Source organism: Equus caballus, chromosome 11, assembly GCF_041296265.1.
Source record: "Equus caballus isolate H_3958 breed thoroughbred chromosome 11, TB-T2T, whole genome shotgun sequence".
NCBI lineage: Eukaryota > Metazoa > Chordata > Mammalia > Perissodactyla > Equidae > Equus > Equus caballus.
Genome location: NC_091694.1, coordinates 53,306,907 through 53,330,002, shown reverse-complemented (window position 1 = coordinate 53,330,002; position 23,096 = coordinate 53,306,907). Strand labels below are relative to the sequence as shown.

Genomic DNA, 23,096 nt, shown 5'->3' with positions numbered 1-23,096 from the left:
GCTCAAAATTCCAAGAGGATTTGAACTTTTTCGTCCTTGGTCTCCTTCATTTCCCCATATGATGAGATTTCTAAGCAAATCGCTGAAGGCGCTCTGTCCCCGAGGCCGGGACTCAGACTGCCTTCAAGCGCGGTTGCTGCTGCAGAAGGGAGTTGCGCAGGCCCTCCACACGAGACTGTCCATCGCGTGGAGGGAGCAAGCCAGCCCCCCGTTCAGAGAAAGGCATCTCAAACTCCCAGCTTTCTACAGCTGCGAAATGGCTCTGGATTCTGCCCATTTCTATATATACCCTACCCCTGGCAACGGCAGAAAAACGTGAGGAAGGAGCTGGTCCTCAGCTTGTGGTGTCGGTCATTCTCTTTCCAAATATAGAGAAGGAATGAGCCGCGGGGGTGAGCAGGGCCTATAAAAGCCCGGGGCAGCGGCCCCTCTTCAGCTCCTCTCTGGTGGGCGGAGGTAAGTCACAGCGCCCCTCTCGCTGGCTCCTCTCTCCATCTCTGCAGCTCAGAGCACGCCTCCCAGGTGCGGCCAGGTGCTGTGTGCCGGCCCTGCCTGGCTCTGGTCAGGATTAGTAAGATGTGGGGCAGATCTCCCTAGGCCCAAATGCCCACCCTCCCTCTGCCTCCAGCTCCCCACCGAAGCAGGGGCCCTTCAGGCCCTCCTTCCTCCTCCCCGCTGTCCCCTTGACCTCGTCTTCAAGCACCCTCTTGGACAGGATCTTCTGGACACACTGTGGACCTCGGCCTGTCCACCAGGGCCTGACGGTCTCCCCTTGCCTCACTGATCCGTGCAGAGGGCCAAGGGGACTCGGTGCCATCCTCTGCCCTCACCGTCCCTTCCTGGGCTGTATGCCCTTCAGGTATCCTGTCGTCTCAAGGCCACGATTGCTGTGGCTAGTAGGTGTCAATTAGCCAATCTCAGAGACTTCTCCCTGTTCACAGAAGACAAGGAGACCTGAGCTGGCCTGGAACCACAGCTTTTAGAACAGGGACTCTGTCCTTTTTGCCCCATTCTGAATGGGAGGCATTGCAGACTGAAGAAGGTACCAGAGGAAGCTGGTAGGAGCCAGACTGGGGGGCCCTAGGGGGCTTTTGCACCTTAATGGCTGACCCGTGGGCCAAGCCCCACCTGCCCCTCCAGCTTGCCTCTAGGGTAGCGCTCTTTTTGAGTTATTAGTCCCTTATCCTTATGTAGTTAATTCTTCAAGAGCTGATTCAGAACAGAACCAGCCACACCCAGAGATCCTGAGTTTTCTTTTTGTGTATTTATTGCAGGTCTGATTTTCCACTGCTGCTGTTGTCTTCTGCTGTCCCCCTGTGGGTGTGACTCTCAGGTGAGAATTCTGGCCACGTCCCTTGGCTGCTGGAAGTCTCCAGGTCCGAGGTTACCAGACCCTCCTAGCTCCCCGTGGCCTGAAGGGCAGAGAGTCCATCAGAGCTCAGACAGGACGGGTCAGGCTGGAGAGGAACGGAGAGGAGGTAGCATTCTAGGATGCTACGGGTGCATCCTAAACTGGTGCTGAGGTCAGATGCTGCCTCTGCTCTTAACAAGGGAAGGAAGCGACAGCTGGTTTCCTTGTGTGAAGAGGTAGCCACCTTGATTCAAAACAGTTAAAAAAATTCCGTAGCTATTTGCCACTTAGCACACTTTCTTTAAAGGACGGCGTTTATATTTTATGGTGTTTATTTTTAAATCTTCTCTCAGCAACACCTGGGTTTTATAGAAGAGGAAGGTGAGGTCTTGAGAGTTGTACTCACCTCTAGGTCCCTCCCCCACTCAGAACCTCTGATGCTCACGGAGCTTGGATCACATATGCTCTGTGCCCTTTGCACAGAATAGCCACTCCATAAATATGTGCCCATTTGATTCTCCCAGCACTGAAGTCCTGTGGGTGAGGCCCCTAGGATGGAGGGCTGCTGTAGGGGCAGGGCGGATGCAGGACAGGCCCCGAGGCTGGCTCAGGAGGCAGCTGGGCTCACCGAGGGTTTGCCTTCCAGCTGACACCATGAGTAGCGACTCGGAAATGGAAGTGTTCGGCATAGCCGCTCCCTTCCTCCGGAAGTCAGAAAAGGAGAGGATCGAGGCTCAGAATCAGCCCTTTGATGCCAAAACCTACTGCTTTGTGGTCGACTCAAAGGAAGACTATGCCAAGGCAAAAATTAAGAGTACCCAGGATGGGAAGGTCACGGTGGAAACCGAAGACAACCGGGTAAGCCTCATCCACGCCCTCTGCAGGCCCACTGGCCCTCTGTCTGCCCTTCATGGCTGCCAGTCTGTGCGTCTGCCCCACCTCCTGCCACTTCCCCATGTGGCTCTGGCACCATAATGCCTCCCACAGCGTCACTGTCTTAGCTCTCCCAGGTGTCCTTGGAGAATGCAGAGGGAATACTGACCTCAGGCTGCAGGGTGGGAAAAGCACCTGGTTGTGGCTGCTCAAAGCAATTAGTGTTCAAGTGCTTTTGTCAGTGTTCACATCACTCGAGGTCAGAGGGGACCGGCTCCATGCACCCCGAGGGTGTGGGGTTGGGAGTCCAGCACTAGGAAAATGTCTTTTAGAATACTCTCCTTTGAGAGCCTAGGTTTTCTCCTAATTCAAGCAGTAGCCATCTAACTGAGGAAGCAAGGAAGGTGGGTAAGGGTCCCAGGTGGACCATAAACTCGATGTGAAATGGCAGCCTCCTCACATCATAAAGGCGATGGACAGACAGTGTGGCCCATTGTGGGAGTGCTAGGAGGGATTCTGGACTTCACCACTTTCTGCAACCTAGACCGGAAGAATCTAAAATGTTCCAAGAAAAGTTAAAAAATAAATAAATAAATAAGAGAGAGGAAAAAGAAAATCCGAAAGAGAAGAGTGAAAGAAAGAGCGTCATTGGGCTGGGCTGAAGGAAAAAGGCCTTGAAAGCCGCCCTTCAGTGCCCCCAAGCGTGGATGTTCCCAGAGGGCGGCCCTCTGTGTGCTTCAGATGACAGAGCCGAGAATGAGCTTACGTGGCAGCAGGGAAGACGGAAGCTAGACGTAAGGAATAAAGATCTAGGAGGATGAAGGACATCCCCAGGAGGGCTGCTTGCACGGGTGGTTTAGGTGAAGCTTTGCGCGAAGGCAGGAAGGGCAGGCTTCCCACCCATCTTGCTGAACCAGGAAATGATCTTCAAAGGAGGTCTCAGAGAGCAAGGGGGTGAGGACAGGGCAGGGGAGAGGAAGCCAGCTCAGCCCTCTGTGCCTGGGACCTTGCAGCGGGAGACGCCTGAGTTGCTGGGCTGGGAGCGCCTCCTCGAGGGAAAGGCAAGCACACCTATCAGCGCTGGAACCCGTGGGCCCTGCCTTGTAGCTCCCTTCGCTGGCTTGTAACACTCTGAGCCCAGAGAGGCCGGTGTGGGGAAGCTGGCTTCTCTTCCATAAGCACAGGCAGGGAGGGTGGTGAGGGGAGCATGATGCTGGCTGGGAGGCTGGACAGCTGCTTTTGGAGAGCTCAGAGCATGGACTAATTCTGTGGGCGCCAGCCTGCTGATCCTATGCCACCTTCCTCTTTCTCTCCTGTCCCTGCCTCAGGGACGCCAGTGGACGTGCTGTGTCCCCTGAGGAGAGAGAACAAGCCTATCAGCAGCAGGAGCCGGGTTTGGGTCCAGCCAGCGTTGCTGAGCTGAAGGTTCCTGCTGGCTCCCATCCCTACGTCATCCCCGCGTCTGTCCACAGAGACCCTCTTTTCTCATTTGTATTATCCTCCCTTCACCTCAGGCCCATTGGATGGGAAAAAAAACAAAAAGCCCTGAGTAACAGACACAAATCGCGTTCTATCACCATCACCACAAGCCGCCCCACAACCTTGTCTTCCCTTGCTGTCAAAAGGGCATTTTCTCTAGTGCTTGCTCCTCGGATCTGGGCTCACAAGTCTCTTCATGGGTGATAGATATCTGCAGCGGGCAAAATGCACAGAGAGTACTAGGTAAGCACTGTACCTCTTCCTTCTCAGACCCTGGTGGTTAAACCAGAGGATGTGTATGCGATGAACCCCCCCAAGTTCGACCGGATCGAGGACATGGCCATGCTGACGCACCTGAACGAGCCAGCCGTGCTCTACAACCTTAAGGACCGCTACACCTCCTGGATGATCTATGTCAGTGCTGAGGAGTTTCCCGGGATGTTTGATGGGCTGGGGGTGGAGATGCTTGGGTCAGTGACGGGATTTTACAAGATTAGTGCTCGACTAAGCTGTTGAACAAAAGAGGAGAAATGGGAAAAAAAGAAGAGGAAAAGAGGAAAAGAGGAAGAGAAAGATAGAAGATGAGGAAGGGAGAGATGGACGGGTGGGAAAGAGAGGCTGGAAGGAGGAGGGAGGGAGGGGGAAGAACAGGCAGGAATGGGGGAGAGCAGGAAAGATGGGGCCAACGTTTGGGCCTTGGCATTGTCCCTTATTAGCTGTGGGAGGTCTGGCTACGCCCCTCCTGGAGTCTCAGTTGCCTCATCTATAAAGAGAAATCATCTTTCCTTCTTTACAAGTTTATCATAAAGAAAAGTGAAATAATAACAAAGGGAAAAGGTTTTATGTATATATACACACATACAGAGATACATACATACTTTTTTACTCCCACAGACCTACTCGGGCCTCTTCTGTGTCACCGTCAACCCCTACAAGTGGCTGCCGGTGTATAACCCTGAGGTGGTGGACGGCTACCGAGGCAAAAAGCGCCAGGAGGCCCCGCCCCACATCTTCTCCATCTCTGACAACGCCTATCAGTTCATGCTGACTGGTAGGTTTCCCTCGAGTAGTGGAGCGAGCACCAGACAGGGCTCAGGAGAGCTCCCATGTGGTCCTAGGCCTGCCCCCTCTGGTGTGTGACCTCCAGCACAGAGGAGCAGAGGGTAGAGGTGCTTCAAGAGGCAGAAAGAGGCCAGATCATGTTGGGCCTTGCAGACCCTGGTGAGGGGTTTGCATTAATGCAAGTATTGGTTAAACCATATGAAACTGACATTTTTGTGGGCCAAAATCAAAAGCTGGCTCTTTCATATGATTCCACCTATTATGATGAGAAGCCACTGACTGGTGAGAAGGCCTGGCTGATTCTAAGCAGGGACTTAACCTCCCTGAGTCTCCTTCTCAAGAAGGAGGCTCTTAAAGCTCCCACCTAGGACTAAACAAAGTACTAAAGGGAAGAGGAATTGTGCAAATGAACTCTGACTGTTTGAGAAATGGAGAATTGAAGAGCTCTTTTTTCATATTGCCGTCAACTCTATTTTCTTTCTTTCTTTGGCAGATCGTGAAAACCAGTCCATTCTGATCACGTGAGTATCCAAAGCATAGAGTAGTTTCATAGCCTTGGCTCTTTGTCCCCAGTGCAGAAGGCAAAGGTGCCACTTGCTCTATTCTGTTAATTAGAAAATAGGTAGAACAAAGTCTGTGATGAAAAAAGAGATTTGAGGATGGGCAAGAAGGTATGTGTAAGGTCTCAGAAAACCGGCATCGCCCATTCTTGGGTCAACCCAGCTGTGATGATCCCGTACGCCTCTGCGTCTCTCACATTTGTTTGAAGGCTGTGTGTCTCATGTGGCTCAGAGGATGTCCTGGCCTCTCTGTGACATCTTGGAGAGTCTATGTCTATGAACAGGACTTGTTTCTTTCTCCTACTCTCTTTTGATCTCTCTCAATAGCGGAGAATCCGGGGCAGGAAAGACTGTGAACACCAAAAGGGTCATCCAGTACTTTGCAACAATTGCAGCTACTGGAGACCTCGCCAAGAAGAAGGACTCCAAAATGAAGGTATGGAGGGGAGAAAGGCTTGCTCTGCTTCCACTTCTGACCTTTGTCTTCACTTCAGAGAGGGAAGGCAAAGGGAGGCAAACTCCTGCCTCTTTAAGGGAAGGAGAGCGGGCAGAATTTAAAATCCTGAAGGACAGCCAGTTGTGTGGTTGATCTCACAGCGCCAGATGCTGTGCTCTTCCTGGAAAATGAGGCTCGAAGGCTTAACCAAGAAAGGCGTTGATTTGGGAGCAGCTCAGAGAGCTTTTTCTCTTATGGCAGAATCATATACCAACTTGAGAGAACTGTAGCATAGATCTGCCTTTTGAAACAAAATATGTTAATACAGTTTGAAGTGCATACAGACAACCTAACTGATTGGAGAATGAAGGAATTGAAGCATTAAACGAATTTTAAGTCAAGACACCCAATGATGACCAAATACAACAAAATGGCAAAGTGTTTTGAGTGAGACATGCTAATGATTTGGCTGATCCTCAAATTGGAAAATGAGAGGGGGAGAGACCAGTTTCCCCAGAGACGGGCAGGCAGGAGTGAGGCAGCGAGGGAGAGCTGTCCTTGTGTGGCTTCTTCCTCCCCTCATTTCTTGCCTCAGGGGACTCTGGAAGACCAGATCATCAGTGCCAACCCGTTGCTGGAGGCCTTCGGGAATGCCAAGACTGTGAGGAATGACAACTCCTCCCGCTTTGTGAGTCTGAAGTTGAGTTACGCTGAGATTTTCTCCAGGGAATACGAGATAGGCAAGGTTCCTGTCCTCCCCAAGGTCACAGTCCAGGGGGACAGACACTGAAAGAACGAAACACATCAACAAGACAATTTCAGATAGTGACACCTTCATGTAAAGTTCGATGAAGAGGGCATGTGACAGAGTAGCTGGGGCTCCTCTAGACAGGGTTGGCAGGGAAGGCCTCTCAGGGGGCTGGCCTAGGAACCCTGAGATCTGCAGGATGAGCAGGGACATAGGGAAAAGCAAGTGCACACTCTCTGAGGCAGGGAAGGGCCCGGTGTAGTTGACGGACCTCAGAATGGTCCACGTGGCTGCAGCGAGGTGGGCAAGGAGGTGGGCCTCATGAGGTGAGGGAAGAGGTCAAAGGAGACCTGGTCACGTAGGAACATGTAAGCCGTGAAAAGGGGTGTGGATTTTATTTAGGAAACTACTGTGGGATTTTATAAACAGAGAAGTGATAGCTTTGATGTGCATCTTGAAAAAAATCACTCTATTACTTTGTTGACTGGATGGGGCGGGGCGGTTGGGAGGGAATGTGGAAAAAAGGGGATGGAAAAAAGGGATGCATATCCAACTGGAAAGAGAAGAAGGAAAAGAAGGAGGACATACTGAATTTCAATTTATAGGGGAATAAAGCTCTTATTCGCACTACCCAGGAGACAAGTAGGAACACTTAGAGTCCTGGTACACGCTGGTCTCCCTTTCCCCCACAGGGCAAGTTCATCCGCATCCATTTTGGTACCACTGGGAAACTGGCCTCTGCAGATATTGAAACTTGTAAGTGGATTACTGGGGTCAGATGATGTCTCAGGGGAGTGGGGAGCCATTTGGAAAACAGTCCTGTGTTTGTGTCCATAGATCTGCTGGAAAAATCCAGAGTGACCTTTCAGCTGAAGGCTGAGAGAAGCTACCACATCTTCTACCAGATTCTTTCAAACAAGAAGCCTGAGCTCATAGGTGAGGAAGTCCCCAGTGCGGTTGGCCTTTAGGCATTTTGGGTCTTGGATCTCTGGACCAAGGAGATCTACCCTACACATAGGTGACTCAATAGGCAATGGAGGAATTTATTTTAGAAATGGGATGTGGCTATTTTGACAGTGATGTGCCAATTTGAAAAAACCTAATCCAGTGGACAAGAACAAGATTAGACCACAATGAATTCAGCACGGGTTTATAGAAACCTGCTGAACAACTAAGCATTTAATTGTCCTTGTGCGCCCCCTCGTGTTCTGGCACAGAAACCAAATGCTGTGAGGCTAGTGCACTATCAGATGACAATCCAGCCTGTGGATCCTCACGCCCCACTTTGTTCCACACCTGACAGAGGCCCATGTGCACGCTGTCTTCTTTGCTCTTTGGCTGTGTTTGCTCAGCCTTCTGGGCCCAAGCCTGGAAATAGGCTGCAGCTTTTCAACAAGTTTTGGAAAAGGCTATGATTATACCAAATGACCTGTGCTTCCCTCAACGTGGGCTCACGTCCTGACCCACACTCAGCCAGTTTTCCCTATTAATTTTTCTAACCTACATTGACATGCACCATTCACGTACAAAGCAAGGGAATTTAAATATTCTTTCCCAGGTTCTTAATCTACATCACATGGCCACAGTCTTCCCTGGAGTTTACATTCAGCCACAGCCTGAGGATCACGAGGCTGTTGAAAAGAGATTTCTAACTCTAAATTGGGTTTGGGCTTCAGCAGTACAAGTGGACTGCGTGGATATTCTCTTGGCATCTATGTGACCTCCTCTAACTATTCATGATTTCAGAGCTGCTGCTTATTACAACCAACCCTTATGACTACCCATTCATCAGCCAGGGGGAAATCCTGGTGGCCAGTATCGACGACGCCGAGGAGCTGTTGGCTACAGATGTAAGTAGAGCTGAGACAAAGGGGTGGGGTACTCCATTTCCATCACTGGGGTCAGCTGACTGACTTGCTGTTGTTCTTTCAATGCCAGAGTGCCATCGACATCCTGGGCTTCACCCCAGAGGAGAAATCTGGACTCTACAAGCTCACGGGCGCTGTGATGCACTACGGGAACATGAAGTTCAAGCAGAAGCAGCGAGAGGAGCAGGCGGAACCAGATGGCACGGAAGGTACCAAATCACTACAACAGGCCGTAAACCAGAGTTGGGTGGCCATTCCACAGATTATTTGGTGCCTCGTTTGACAGTGACTCATCCTTCTTCCACCTGGAGTGGTGGACCTCTCTGAGGCTCAGATGCCCCTAGGCACCGTTCCCACCCCCGTTTGCTGAATCACTAGCACGCTCCTGCATCGGATGCAATGAAAGTGACCAGTGCTTTCTGGAACCCAATCCTGCCTTCCCATAGACTCCACCATATTCGGAGTGACTTAGCTTCCATTGGCCAAGTGGAAGCAGTTTAGAGATACGGCGCGTAAAACACACCGAGGTGGACTCAGCCAAACTTTGAAACATCCGGATGATTTCCAAGTGGTTTTCCTACTTTGTCAGGCATCAGGGGTTTCCCTTTGTAATCATCTTTCTTTTCTTGCCTAGTGGCTGACAAGACAGCCTATCTGATGGGCCTGAACTCTTCGGACCTCCTGAAAGCTTTGTGCTTCCCCAGAGTGAAAGTCGGGAATGAGTATGTTACCAAAGGTCAAACTGTGGATCAGGTAAGTGACTGCTTCGAGGCCGGGAAGGGACGCCGGTCCCCGGCGGCCACTGCCCTCAGACTCGTTGGCTGATCTTTCCTCTAACAGGTCCACCATGCTGTGAATGCCCTTTCCAAATCAGTTTATGAAAAGTTGTTCCTGTGGATGGTCACGCGCATCAACCAGCAACTGGATACGAAGTTACCGAGACAACACTTCATTGGTGTTTTGGACATTGCGGGCTTTGAGATCTTTGAGGTTCGCGTCACTTATATTCATGCGTTCATGTGCCTTTGCGTGGGAGGATGGGTTTTCATGATCCTAGAGGGAATATATCAAGGTGGCCAACCTGTCATACCATCACATCTTGTGGGAAAATTAGACAGAGGGTGGTCAGGTAGAAGAGAAGGTGAGGAGGGTTAGTATTATTTTAAGAGAGGGGAAGACTTGTGTCAAGCGGAATTTTAAAGGACATTGTCCAATGGATTCAGAAAAATCAAATGCAAATACTGACTTAGGAAGAGCCGGGCATATAGAAAATTTGATGATAAGCCAATCAATATTTTACATAAAAATCCTGCTGGTTCTGGATAAGAAGCATACAGTCATTCATCAAAGTGTGTTTTTGGTATCAACCAGATACAAGACATGCAGGTGAATACAATATGAGCTCGGAGTCCATAGAGGAAAGTGAGAAGTAGACCAGGCACACTGAAGAGTAACTGCAAAATAAGGCAGACTGTGGTCGGTGCGCAGGAGAGGCCCGGCCCGCGGGAACTCAGGAGAGGGCGAAATACCTTCTAGTTGGCAGTTGAGAGAAGGCTCCAAGCAGGAGACGTGATGTGAGCTAGTCCTTGAGGAATGTGAGCACAGCTGAACGCATAAATGAGTTGGCGAGAGCCTGAGCAATGAGGAGGAAGGGTGATGGGTCTTTGATTTTGAAAGAAGTCCAACTTTTCATGTAAACATTATATTTTGGTGTTAGTATAACAGCCTGGAGCAGCTGTGCATCAACTTCACCAACGAGAAACTGCAACAGTTTTTCAACCACCACATGTTCGTGCTGGAGCAGGAGGAGTACAAGAAGGAGGGCATCGAGTGGACGTTCATCGACTTTGGCATGGACCTGGCTGCCTGCATTGAGCTCATCGAGAAGGTATCCTAGACTATCCGCTCAGCAACCTCTTCTTACATACTCTGCTGCTCATCACTGCAGCACACATTTACCCCACATGTGTTTCATCTTGCCTTAATCCAGCCGATGGGCATCTTCTCCATCCTGGAAGAGGAGTGCATGTTCCCCAAGGCCACAGACACCTCCTTCAAGAACAAGCTGTATGACCAGCACCTGGGCAAGTCCAGCAATTTCCAGAAGCCCAAGGTGGTCAAGGGCAGGGCCGAGGCCCACTTCTCGCTGATCCACTATGCGGGCACCGTGGACTACAGCGTCTCAGGCTGGCTGGAGAAGAACAAGGACCCCCTGAATGAGACGGTGGTCGGGCTGTACCAGAAGTCCTCCAACAGGCTCCTGGCACATCTTTACGCCACCTTTGCGACAGCGGACGGTAACAGACCACACAGAGTGCCTTGTGCTTTCTCCCTCTATTCAATCCACAGGACTGAAAAATCTCTGTAGATCTGCTCACAGCACTCACTATCTTTTATTTCTTTCAGCTGACAGTGGAAAGAAGAAAGTTGCCAAGAAGAAGGGTTCTTCCTTCCAAACTGTCTCTGCCCTTTTCAGGGTAAGAAAAATGTGTTTGTTTCTAATTGATTTGCTTGTCATCTCAAAATGAGCAATGTAGAGATTCTAAACTTGGTTTATTCAAAAACAGTAATATGACCTTTATCTAATTACTGTCACTTAGTGAGGTTGAGTGGCAGTGTGATAATATGTAAGTGAGGTCTAACAAATGTGGGGCCAGAATTTAATTATCATTTTGTGGTAGAACTAGTTGGCTTGGCTGGCCTGGGAGGTGAGTCCTCAGCACAAACTTTCCGACTTGCCACAAAGACACAGGCAGTCGCATCTCAGCCTCCCACTGGAGCCAGCTACATCTCTTGAGTTGATTTCAAAGACCGTTTTGTACTTGATTAGTCTCTGGCTCACTGTGAAGCAAAACACTATCACATCAGCTATTTTCCTACACCTCTTACCATAAGCCTATTAAAACAGTGAAATAATTTCATTATTCTTTACAATTCATAAGTTTAAAATATATACCTTATTTTTCAAGACAATACATCTCTGTCTTTGTAAAAGGCTACAGTAGGCTGTCAAATTCAATTTTTTTCCTTTAGGAAAATCTGAACAAGCTGATGTCAAATTTAAGAACTACTCACCCTCACTTTGTGCGCTGTATAATTCCCAACGAAACAAAAACCCCAGGTAAGACATCAGCTGGTAAGACGGTGGTCAGTTTTTAAGAAAGTCTGTGTGAAGCTGATGTTTCTTGCTTCTCTTCTAAGGGGCTATGGAACATAGCCTTGTCCTGCACCAGCTGCGGTGTAACGGTGTCCTGGAAGGCATCCGCATCTGCAGGAAGGGATTCCCAAATAGGATTCTCTACGGGGATTTTAAACAAAGGTGTGTAACAAAAATGTTCTATATGCTTCTTGATAAGATGTGGAAATGTGGAAATGATGAGAGGGAGAAATACTAGTATGAAAAGACTTGTTCTAACAGAACAGTTATGGACTTCCATGGAAAATGATTAACCTACCGCTCAGCCAAGGTAGACATAATTCTTTCTTCCACAGTTTCTCAGAAGCTTATATGATCTACAGCATGGCGGGAAAAGACCTGGCCTAAGAGTTGGGAGGCCTAGATTCCAGGCCACTCTTTAGCAGGGTGACTTGACTATGGGCAAGTTTCTTTCCCTCTCTGGACCTATTAGAAGAGAGGCCTCAATTAGTTGGTCTCCAAGGTTTACATCTTTGCTAATAGTCTATAATTGTTTCTGTGTCTACAATGGTAGATATCGAGTGCTGAATGCTAGCGCAATCCCCGAGGGACAATTCATTGACAGCAAGAAAGCTTGCGAAAAGCTGTTGGCATCCATCGATATTGACCACACTCAGTACAAATTTGGACATACCAAGGTAAAGCATCAGTTCTGACAACTGCTGGCGTGTGGTCGCTTTTAGACTTCTCCAGCACACTGACTCACATCATCCTTCTTCCCTCTAAGGTGTTCTTCAAGGCTGGCTTGCTGGGAACCCTAGAAGAAATGCGGGATGACCGCCTGGCCAAACTGATCACCCGGACACAAGCTGTGTGCAGAGGGTTTCTCATGCGCGTGGAATTCCAGAAGATGGTGCAGAGAAGGTTGAGTGGGGTCTTTGTTCAAACATGAGCTCTTTGGGGGGAAGTGGGGAGTCTTTCTTAGAAATAACCCATGTTTTGTTCTAAGGGAGTCCATCTTCTGCATCCAATATAACATTCGCTCATTCATGAACGTCAAGCACTGGCCCTGGATGAAACTCTTCTTCAAGATCAAGCCCCTGCTCAAGAGTGCGGAGACTGAGAAGGAGATGGCCACCATGAAGGAGGAGTTTCAGAAAACCAAAGACGAACTCGCCAAGTCAGAGGCAAAAAGGAAGGAACTGGAGGAAAAATTGGTGACTCTAGTTCAAGAGAAGAATGACCTGCAACTCCAAGTACAAGCTGTATGTGTTTAGGAATTGTTTTTTTACTTTCCTTCTTAATTATTTAGGAAAAGTAGGTTTTTGCTTTTTAATTGGGGTATTTCATAAAGGACTTCATATATAACAAAATACCGGAAAGTCAGAATCCTTATCTCATTAAAGGGAATCATGATTCTTTGTTTAAAGGAAAGTGAAAACTTGTTGGATGCGGAGGAAAGATGCGATCAGTTGATAAAAGCCAAATTCCAGCTGGAGGCCAAAATCAAGGAGGTGACTGAGAGAGCTGAGGATGAGGAAGAGATCAACGCTGAGCTGACGGCCAAGAAGAGGAAACTGGAGGACGAATGTTCAGAGCTCAAGAAGGACATTGATGACCTTGAGCTGACACTGGCCAAGGTTGAAAAGGAGAAACATGCCACAGAGAACAAGGTACTTTCTTTGTGTGTCTTTATACCTTGATGGAGTCGTTGCAAACCCAACTTTACTTCTTCTTACAATTGCTTGTGACTTCTCCTCAGGTTAAAAACCTTACTGAGGAACTCGCCGGATTGGATGAAACAATTGCAAAGTTAACCAGGGAAAAGAAGGCCCTCCAAGAGGCCCACCAGCAGACCCTAGATGACCTCCAAGCTGAAGAAGACAAAGTCAATTCTTTGAGCAAAATCAAGAGCAAACTGGAACAGCAAGTTGATGATGTAAGTAAATACTGCTATTTACTTTATTTTGCTTTATTGGGAGTCCTAGAACTTCAGGGTTGGAAGAGCCCTCAAGAGTCTTCTGATGCAAAAAGCATTTGTTCTCAAAAGGAAATGGTGCCTTTTTCAGCTGGAGAGCTCCCTGGAGCAAGAAAAGAAGCTCCGTGTAGAGCTGGAAAGGAACAAAAGGAAGCTTGAGGGAGACCTGAAGCTTGCCCAGGAGTCCATATTAGACCTGGAGAATGACAAGCAACAGCTGGATGAAAGGCTCAAGAAGTACGCCCTGGAACCACTGATTTCCGGCCACGCTGCTGGGTATTTTGTCTTTACATATTCTGCGTTTCCCTTCACAGGAAGGATTTTGAACACAGTCAACTGCAAAGCAAAGTGGAAGATGAGCAGACTCTGGGCCTCCAGTTTCAGAAGAAAATCAAAGAGCTACAGGTAGGAGGCATTTCAGATTTTTCTTTCACTTGTGGGTCACTCACAGTGGGCTGGGTGCTGCCTGCTGTAAGTCATTTAGAGCAAGTGGGCAGGACCGTGGTCTGCCTGCCTCAGTGGTTTCCTTTTTTGCCAGGCTGACAGCACTGATGAACAATTTTTCCGTAATTTTAAATAACGTACACAATTAAAGTATTTTGAGTCAACATTTAGTTGATTAAATAATATCCTGGGTTGGTCACTGCTGGAGAAATGACCATGTTGGAACAGGAAAAATTCATATTAAAGGAAATTAGCAACATTCACATTTGTCTGGGAGAAGTCCAAGAATTGGTTTGTCTACTGGGAATGGAAACTAGTCTATTCTTGACATTCAGAGTCACTTGGGGACTGATCGCCCATGGGTGAACGGCTGCTTTCTACAGGCTCGCATTGAAGAGCTGGAAGAAGAGATTGAGGCAGAGAGGGCGACCCGCGCCAAGACAGAGAAGCAGCGCAGTGACTATGCCCGCGAGCTGGAGGAGCTGAGCGAGAGGCTGGAGGAGGCGGGAGGCGTCACCTCCACGCAGATAGAACTGAACAAGAAGCGGGAGGCCGAGTTCCTGAAACTGCGCAGGGACCTGGAGGAGGCCACGCTGCAGCATGAAGCCACGGTGGCCGCTCTGCGGAAGAAGCACGCGGACAGCACAGCTGAGCTCGGGGAGCAGATAGACAACCTGCAGAGGGTCAAGCAGAAGCTGGAGAAAGAGAAGAGCGAGTTCAAGCTGGAGATCGACGACCTCTCCAGCAACGTGGAGAGTGTGTCGAAATCTAAGGTACTTGGGCAGGACGGGGCCCGATGCTTTTGATAAGAGACCTTTGGGGTCACCCAACTCTGAATACTGACTTCACGTTCTCCCCCTTCTCAATCCTTTAGGCAAATCTGGAAAAAATATGCCGCACTCTGGAGGATCAGTTAAGTGAGGCCAGGGGCAAGAACGAGGAAATTCAGAGGAGCATGAGTGAGCTGACCACACAGAAGTCTCGTCTGCAGACCGAGGCTGGTGAGCGATGCGCAGTGGCAAGGGGCACCACCTCAGGGACACCTCAAAGGGGGCACCTGGCCAAAACTCAAGGGCGGTAATTGTGTGGGGGAGAATTTCTAGAAAAGCATATTTTCAGAAGAGAAGCAAGTGAAATAACCCAAAAAGGCCATTCAGAATATCCTAAAGGAGGAGAACTTTGAGAGTTCAGTCAAAACAAGAGAGAGACAAGTAGACCAGAATAAGAAAGGACTCAAAATATCAGCTGGTTCAAACTCCTTAGAAATTATTATAACCTTGCATCAAAATGCATCGAGATGGCAGCAACAGGACTAGAAAATAAGTCCCATGGCCTTCCTGCTTCTTACTACAGATTAATTCAGATTATCTGCAAGCAAGTGTTTTAGACAATAAATAAAGAAACATGGTCAATTTTTATAGGTTCTTGGGGTATAATAAAAACATGGGGGACCATGATTTGGAGCTTTCATCTAGAATGTGGGTCCACCTCTACTGGTCCTCCGGGCCATCATCAGGAGTGAGTCAATCGTCTGCTAGCAGCCACAACCAAGACAACGAAGAAAAGAAGTTCAGTTGCCACTTGGACAAAAATCTTGGGAATTCATCTCTGGAGGCATAAGGCCTCTCCCCTCCACCTTTTGCTCCTCTTAACTCTATGTACACATTTAAACCAGAACTTACCATATTCACCCTAGAGTCAAACTTCAATTACTAGATACAAAGTCCTAAGGAAGGCGCTATTTCTCTTAAGGACAAATCAACAAACAGCTGGAAACACCAGCCACTGGAAGGTCTGATGGGAGTTTTCAGGCAGTAAATGTTTAAAATTACAATTGTTCTCAATGGGTTTTATTGACAAAAGTCACTCCAAGCTTCTAGTAGTTTAAAACAATCTCTTATCAGGCTGTGCTTTCAGGTTCTTTTTCACAGACACATCCCTTTTCCCCCAAGAAAAGACCACATCTTCCAATTTGCTCTCCCTCAGATCTTAGCACAATGCCTTATGCACAGTAGGAACTTGGTAAATGAATGAATGAATGAATAAAATGAAAATATTTCCTTCTGGACACAGGCGAGCTGAGTCGTCAACTGGAAGAAAAGGAAAGCATCGTATCCCAACTTTCCAGGAGCAAGCAAGCATTTACCCAACAAATAGAAGAGCTCAAAAGGCAGTTGGAGGAAGAGAGCAAGGTACGTCATGTCATCAGGGAGCCCTTCCTTGACCTAATTTTCAAATACCACCTGCAGAAAAAAAGGCAACTATATTTGGTAGGAGATGATGGCAGGAACGTACTAGGATTGTATCATGCACGTGGGACTAAAATATTAGTCCACTGGGGGCACTCCTTTTTCTTCACTTGTGCAGGCCAAGAGTGCCCTGGCCCACGCCCTGCAGTCTTCCCGCCATGACTGTGACCTCCTGCGGGAACAGTACGAGGAGGAGCAGGAAGGCAAGGCCGAGCTGCAGAGGGCGCTGTCCAAGGCCAACAGCGAGGTTGCCCAGTGGAGGACCAAGTACGAGACGGACGCCATCCAGCGCACGGAGGAGCTGGAGGAGGCCAAGTATGCAACTCTATTGACCTTTAGCAGAACTCTTAAATGATCATATGATAGAGGGACTGACTTTAGAATCACTCAGGAATGAATTTGTTTTGTTTCTAGATGTTTCCCCACCTCATCTGTCTTTCAGTGCAGTGCTGTGCCATGAGAGGGACCTGGCATTAGCACATCTCATTAAGACAAACAACTTTGATCTTGGTTAGAGACAAGGCAGGTTATTGATCACTGAGTTTTAGCAGCCAAATTGATCACTGAGTTTTAGTAGTTTCTCCTGAGCTTAGCAAAGCAAACAGGGATTTGAATCACGTAGATTAGTGATTCCAACTTGATGAACAGTGATGTTCAGGAGGATTGAAACTTAAATAGCATCTGCTTCTCTTTCACATTCTTTAAGGAAAAAACTTGCTCAGCGCCTTCAAGATTCTGAGGAACAGGTTGAGGCAGTGAATGCTAAATGTGCCTCCTTGGAGAAGACCAAGCAGAGGCTGCAAGGGGAGGTCGAGGATCTGATGGTTGATGTTGAAAGAGCCAACTCCCTGGCTGCTGCTCTGGACAAGAAACAGAGGAACTTTGACAAGGTGTGGGGTCAGCTCCGTGCAGGCTGAACACCCCAATGTGGGGAACCCCTAGTTGTCACGGAAGGAAGAGATTGGTCCCAGTCTTGACTCTGCCCCACTAGCAGTGTGACCTTGGGAAAGTCCCTGAGCTTCGCTGGGCTACAGTTTCCTCATCCGTACAACAAAATGGGAATGGGGTGGGGATGGAGTCCCTTTCAAATATTGTCAGTGGAGACAAACCAATTTCTACAATGTTGTTGAGCCCCAAACATTTTTATTCCTCCATACTGCTGGTCTGTCTGGGGGGCTGACATGTGCGACACTAACTCGGGTTCTATTGAGTGGCTTTTCTGGGAGCGCCCCTTTCAGTATGACAGAGAAGGTTGGTTTGAACCAAAGTTTTAATGAAACATTTAGAAGTGCAGGGCCATTTCATATTAGGAAAAGGGCAATTATGCCTAGCTAATTTCTTCTCAAAGGATCCATTTCCTTCCTGGAGATGGCAGTTGTTATTGATCGATTATTGATCTTGAGTAAATTTATGGACCGAAATCTTGGTTAGTCCAATAATCAGGAACAAAGAGCCAGACGAGAAACACTGCCTGGTAGAGCCCCAATTCTAAGAGTATTTATTAATACTTATTAACATTATATTTAGTTATAAGCTTGGAGAAGAAGAGCTAATAAAGGGAGATACCTTCATCCTGGTGTTCCAGGTGCTCGCCGAATGGAAGACAAAGTGTGAGGAGAGCCAGGCAGAGCTGGAGTCGTCTCTGAAGGAATCCCGCTCCTTGAGCACCGAGCTCTTCAAACTGAAAAATGCCTACGAAGAGGCCTTAGATCAACTTGAAACCGTGAAACGAGAAAATAAGAATTTAGAGCGTAAGCAGTTTGAAAGTCTGAAATCTCCCTTCACACTACTGCCAGAGTGTGTGCTGGGGCGGGCGAGACTGCAGGACTCAAATCTCTACGCGCGGGTCCTTTAATGCACCCACAGATGGTGTTCATCATCTGAGGGGTTATTTTGAGTCTCTCTCCTAAGATATCTTATCTCTAGGAAACAGCTTCCTTAGAATTATAATAAACTAGTTAAAAAGCCTGTAGCTTACCATGCCCGGAAACCTGTGCAGAGGTGCTCAAATGCAATCAAAGCTTATTTCTTTGCAGAGGAGATAGCCGATCTCACAGAACAAATTGCTGAAAATGGTAAAACCATCCATGAACTGGAGAAATCAAGAAAGCAGATCGAGCTGGAAAAGGCTGACATCCAGCTGGCTCTTGAGGAAGCAGAGGTGAGCAGCATGCTGGGGAGGCAGCAGCAGGAGAAGATGCAGTGATGTGGCCCCCTGGCTTGGGAGGCGAGCTGGCTCCACTCTGCAAAGTCACAGTCCTAGTGCCTGCTCCTTTCCTGTCAAATAGCACGAAATAATACCTGTGAATGATCTCAAATTTATTGGAGAAAATCACTGCCTTAAAATAAGTCTAAAAATAAGATTTTACAAAATCTTAGATGAATTTAAAATATCTATAAGGTGCTCTTAAGAAATATGATGATTTAAATGTTATTATTGCTTGATAGTATGACTCCAAACAAATAGCAATGAAACAGATTCTATTTCTGCACTGAAGAAAAATTGAGGATTTTTTTAAATGATGGTTTGAATATTGTAGAGTCAGAGTTACCAATATTCCGTGGAAGCTTTTTTACCCCAAAGGGTAGTGTAGCAGGCTCCATCTCCTCACCGGTACTATTTCTGTTTTGTTTTTGTTCTTTAAAGGCTGCCCTTGAGCATGAAGAGGCCAAGATCCTCAGAATCCAGCTTGAACTGACACAAGTGAAATCAGAAATCGATAGAAAGATGGTGGAGAAAGATGAAGAGATCGAGCAGCTGAAGAGGAACTACCAGAGGACAGTGGAAACGATGCAGAGCGCCCTGGACGCAGAAGTGCGGAGCAGGAACGAGGCCATCAGGATCAAGAAGAAGATGGAGGGGGATCTGAATGAAATCGAGATCCAGCTGAGCCACGCCAACCGCCAGGCTGCAGAGACCCTCAAGCACCTCCGGAGTGTCCAGGGACAGCTGAAGGTTTGAGAGGGCTCCCCGGTGGGGAACCTCTCCCGTCCTCCAACCCTCAAAGGTGTAGCTAGGCTCTTGGTCCTAGCGCCTCAACTTCAACTAGACTTTCCCTTTATTCTCTGGCTAGGACACCCAGCTGCACCTGGATGACGCTCTCCGGGGCCAGGAGGACCTGAAGGAGCAGCTGGCCATCGTGGAGCGCAGAGCCAACCTGCTGCAGGCCGAGGTGGAGGAGCTGCGGGCATCTCTGGAGCAGACCGAGAGAGCCCGGAAACTGGCCGAGCAGGAGCTCCTGGATTCCAACGAGAGGGTGCAGCTGCTGCACACCCAGGTGAGGGAAGTGGAGGCCGAGGGGAGAGATGCCAGTCCAGACAGGCCTGGGTAACACCGCTCCTCTTGCCCCAGAACACCAGCCTCATCCACACCAAGAAGAAGCTAGAGACAGACGTCACGCAGCTCCAGAGCGAGGTAGAAGATGCCAGCAGGGATGCAAGGAATGCTGAAGAGAAAGCAAAGAAGGCCATCACGGACGTAAGGCCCTTCCTTCCTGCTCCCGTGTGGCCGCCGAGATTGTAGTTCACTAAACCCTGAGATAGGTCCCACTGGACTCCGGGCCTCCCCTGGGGCACTGGTGGTGCGCATTCTGCTCCAAAACCGCTCCCCACCTCCCTCGAACTCAGCCTGTTCCCTCCTGCACATTTAAAAGGTGGCTATGAGAAATAATGGAGCATAGAAAAAAAGACTGGATGGGATTATATTCTGATTCTTGGGCCCACAGAGAGGTGTGCTCTTCTTTCCCTCAACATCTGACTTATTCTAAATATGAAAATGCGACCCTCAGATGTCAATATTCCCCCAGATTTCACCTCACATGAAGCCATTTCCCTCCCACGGGCATCTAACCTTCCTGGTCGCAGAGGCCTTCTCCCACCCATGGCTCCCACAGCGCCATCTGCTGCCCCATTGGCAACATTACCTTGCAACTATATGCTGTCCGTTGTGTTTTGCACACCCCAATTCTCCAGAGGCCTTCCCTTAATCTCACTCTCCCCAACACTGGGACGTAGGTGTCGACTCAGTCTTATCTAAGTCTAAGGCTCCTTTGAAAATACATATTGGTAATAATGGTGACAATGAAAGAAAGAATTTCCTTGGGGTGTGAAGGTCCCAAGGAGGCCAGTTTAGGAAAGGGAAGAAACCATTTCCCACCCAGTCCTGGGAGGGTTCCTTTCTTTTATGTCCCTGCTCTTCTCATACTCCCCTGTGAGAGGGTGGGCTCAGTCATCACCTTACCCATGGTCCTCTTTCTCCAGCACGGCTCTGCTCCTCTGGGTGCCAGATTTGGGCAGCTCCAAGGCACTGGACCTTTGCTGCATCGTAGTGGGTATGATCTGCTTTTCAGGCGGCCATGATGGCTGAGGAGCTGAAGAAGGAGCAGGACACCAGCGCCCACCTGGAGCGGATGAAGAAGAACCTGGAGCAGACGGTGAAGGACCTGCAGCAGCGTCTGGATGAGGCCGAGCAGCTGGCCCTGAAGGGTGGGAAGAAGCAGATCCAGAAACTGGAGACCCGGGTATATGTGGGATGAACCCCAGCACCAGCAGAGCTTGCCAGCTTCTCCCGTTCATGCTACAGCCCCAGACTAATTTCCCAACCATTTCCCCCAGATCCGAGAGCTGGAGTTTGAGCTGGAAGGGGAGCAGAAGAAGAACACTGAGTCTGTCAAGGGCCTGAGGAAATATGAGCGGCGGGTCAAGGAGTTAACTTACCAGGTGAGCGGGAAGAAAGCCCGATGGGCACGTCCTCTGTACAGTGCTGCGGCCACCCTGGGGCACTGTCCAGCGCTCAGGAAGAACCCTCTTGGACCAGAAAACTGGCCGGACCTCATGCAACTCTCCCCCTCCTCTGGTCCCATTCTCACCTTCTCCCTTGCAGAGTGAAGAGGACAGGAAGAACGTGCTGAGACTACAGGACCTGGTGGACAAACTGCAAGTGAAGGTCAAGTCCTACAAGAGGCAGGCCGAGGAGGCTGTAAGTCAGACACGTGTGTGGTTTTAGAACAGCAGCCGACCTGCTCTTCCCAGTGAGCTCTAGGAGAGGGGCACGCAGGCCTTACCTGCCTGGGCTCTTTGGTTTTAGGATGAACAAGCCAACGCTCATCTCACCAAATTCCGAAAAGCTCAACATGAGCTGGAGGAGGCAGAAGAACGTGCCGATATTGCAGAATCTCAAGTCAATAAGCTTCGCGCTAAGACCCGAGACTTCACCTCCAGCAGGGTAGGTGGTTCCCACTGGTGCGAGATGGAGAGCAGCAGGTGTGTGGCGAGTTGTGGCTCCTACGGCGACCTGGGAAGAACCCACAGGGAGGCAGAAAGTGTTGAGCTGGAAGGAACGTTAGCCAACCCTTTACTTTAGAACTGGTCAGTTTCAGGCTCAGAAAGAGAGCTTAAGGTCATTTGCTGAGAAGAGCCCTGCTAGAACCCCGGTCTGTAAGGCGCCATCAAACAAACACCATCTTGAATAGGAAGGAGGGTTTCCCACTGCGGTCTTTCAAGTGCCCTCTGCTGGCGCTAGTCTTCAGTTACTCGACCTGGAGGGGGAAACCTGGAGGGGGACGCCTGTAGGAAGCTCCAGCTATGGGGCTGGTTCTCTCAGGGCCAGTTTCTCAAGCTATGGGGTGACTTCCTCCATGTGTGCAACCCTGTGTTCTCCTGAGGTCCAAAGCATATCTGTGTCCTACTGGATATTTCCCCGAGGCTCGCTGGGAGAGGGAGCAGGAGGAAATGTGTCTGTGCCGTCTGCCGTAACTGAAAATGCCCACTCTCTCTCCAGATGGTGGTCCATGAGAGCGAAGAGTGAGCGATGCTCTTGAGCAGGACAGAAGATATGCACAATGTATATTTTCATGGTTCCTGACCATTATACTTAATTTCCATGTGACCGCTTTTCACATGCAATAAACTTGGTTTTCAACTTGGGGGCTGTTTCACTGTATTTGTTCTCTCTTCCCCATGCAGAAATGGTTTGTAGTTTGGTGATTTTTTTTTTTAGATTTTATTTTTTATTTTTCCTTCTTTTCCCCAAAGACCCCCAGTACATAGTCGTGTATTTTAGTTGTGGGTCCTCCAGTTGTGACATGTGGGATGCCACCTCAGCATGGCTTGATGAGCACTGCCATGCCCGTGTCCAGGATCTGAACTAGCGAAACCCCAGGGCCGCTGGAGCAGAGCGTGCAAACTTAACCACTCCACCACGGGGCCGGCCCCAGTTGTTTGGTGATTTTTAATGCCTGAGGTTGAAATCCCGGTAAGCAGATGGCTTGATGAGTATCATTGGTGTGTGTATGTGGGGACAGTAAGTGATTGCTTTTGGTTTAAATCTGAGGTTAGATCAGAAAGAAAAAATACTCCTAGGTTAACCACTGCTTTGGCAGGGGATTGGGGAGGGGAGTTGGTCAGAAGAGTCGTCCCTCATTATGATATGAGGAAAACACAATGTTTTGGCTGGGGAAACCCATCTCAAGTTGCACAGGGTCATAGGCGAGGGCCAGACCCCCTCCTCCACACTGGATTAGGGAACTACTCTGGAATCCAGTAAACGTGTGCTGGGCAGCACTCCACCCAAGCTCTCTGCTAACTATTAGCAATACACAAATGAATAAACAGCATCTCGTCCCTCCAAGAGTTCAGTCTAAATCTACCACTGAGTAAATTTGGCTCAGTCTGCAGTATTTCAAAGACACACAACAGAAAATCTCACCCCTTACCCAGGGTAACGCTGTCTTTACATTAAGAGAGAAAATACGCAGGAAGTCAGAATATCTGGCCGACCTGCCACTGGAAGCAGCATCTTCCAACCTGGAATCATTGGTTTGTTGTCACAATTAAACTTATCAGAAGTCGTTGTCAAGTTCCCTTCTTCATGTGGTTCTAGAAGATTAGGAGGTGACCCAGGTTGACAGTGGG

General features: G+C 48.8%; 1 protein-coding gene across 2 annotated transcripts; it reads left to right on the top strand.

Moving 5' to 3' along the window:
* The first annotated feature begins 131 nt into the window (after nt 1–131).
* On the top strand, nt 132–22,109 carry MYH3 (myosin heavy chain 3). 2 transcript variants are annotated; one of them, XM_070228207.1, is made up of 41 exons: nt 132–456; nt 1,275–1,333; nt 1,998–2,209; nt 3,974–4,117; nt 4,598–4,754; nt 5,259–5,286; nt 5,653–5,761; nt 6,357–6,449; nt 7,202–7,265; nt 7,347–7,445; nt 8,256–8,359; nt 8,448–8,586; nt 9,012–9,130; nt 9,218–9,367; nt 10,095–10,265; nt 10,368–10,674; nt 10,784–10,854; nt 11,411–11,498; nt 11,579–11,696; nt 12,088–12,211; nt 12,301–12,437; nt 12,523–12,778; nt 12,944–13,186; nt 13,276–13,452; nt 13,583–13,728; nt 13,806–13,896; nt 14,319–14,708; nt 14,810–14,936; nt 16,009–16,127; nt 16,303–16,499; nt 16,891–17,074; nt 17,770–17,935; nt 18,221–18,345; nt 18,832–19,140; nt 19,259–19,462; nt 19,537–19,662; nt 20,534–20,704; nt 20,799–20,903; nt 21,067–21,162; nt 21,271–21,408; nt 21,964–22,109. In XM_070228207.1, exons 3-41 carry the CDS (start codon nt 2,006–2,008, stop codon nt 21,988–21,990), a joined length of 5,823 nt encoding a protein of 1,940 aa, XP_070084308.1. In that variant the 5' UTR covers nt 132–456; nt 1,275–1,333; nt 1,998–2,005; the 3' UTR covers nt 21,991–22,109. The 2 variants fall into 2 exon arrangements, with proteins under 2 accessions (XP_070084308.1, XP_001504905.3); XM_001504855.7 differs by lacking the exon at nt 132–456 and having other exon boundaries at nt 1,193–1,333.
* The last annotated feature ends 987 nt before the right edge of the window (nt 22,110–23,096 follow it).

Coding starts and splice junctions, on each gene's coding strand:
- MYH3 (XM_070228207.1), top strand. CDS start 2,006: ATGAGTAGCGACTCGGAAATGGAAGTGTTCGGCATAGCCGCTCCCTTC. Junction 17,936..18,220: donor AGAAAATAAGAATTTAGAGC/GTAAGCAGTTTG, acceptor ATTTCTTTGCAG/AGGAGATAGCCGATCTCACA. Junction 18,346..18,831: donor TGGCTCTTGAGGAAGCAGAG/GTGAGCAGCATG, acceptor TGTTCTTTAAAG/GCTGCCCTTGAGCATGAAGA.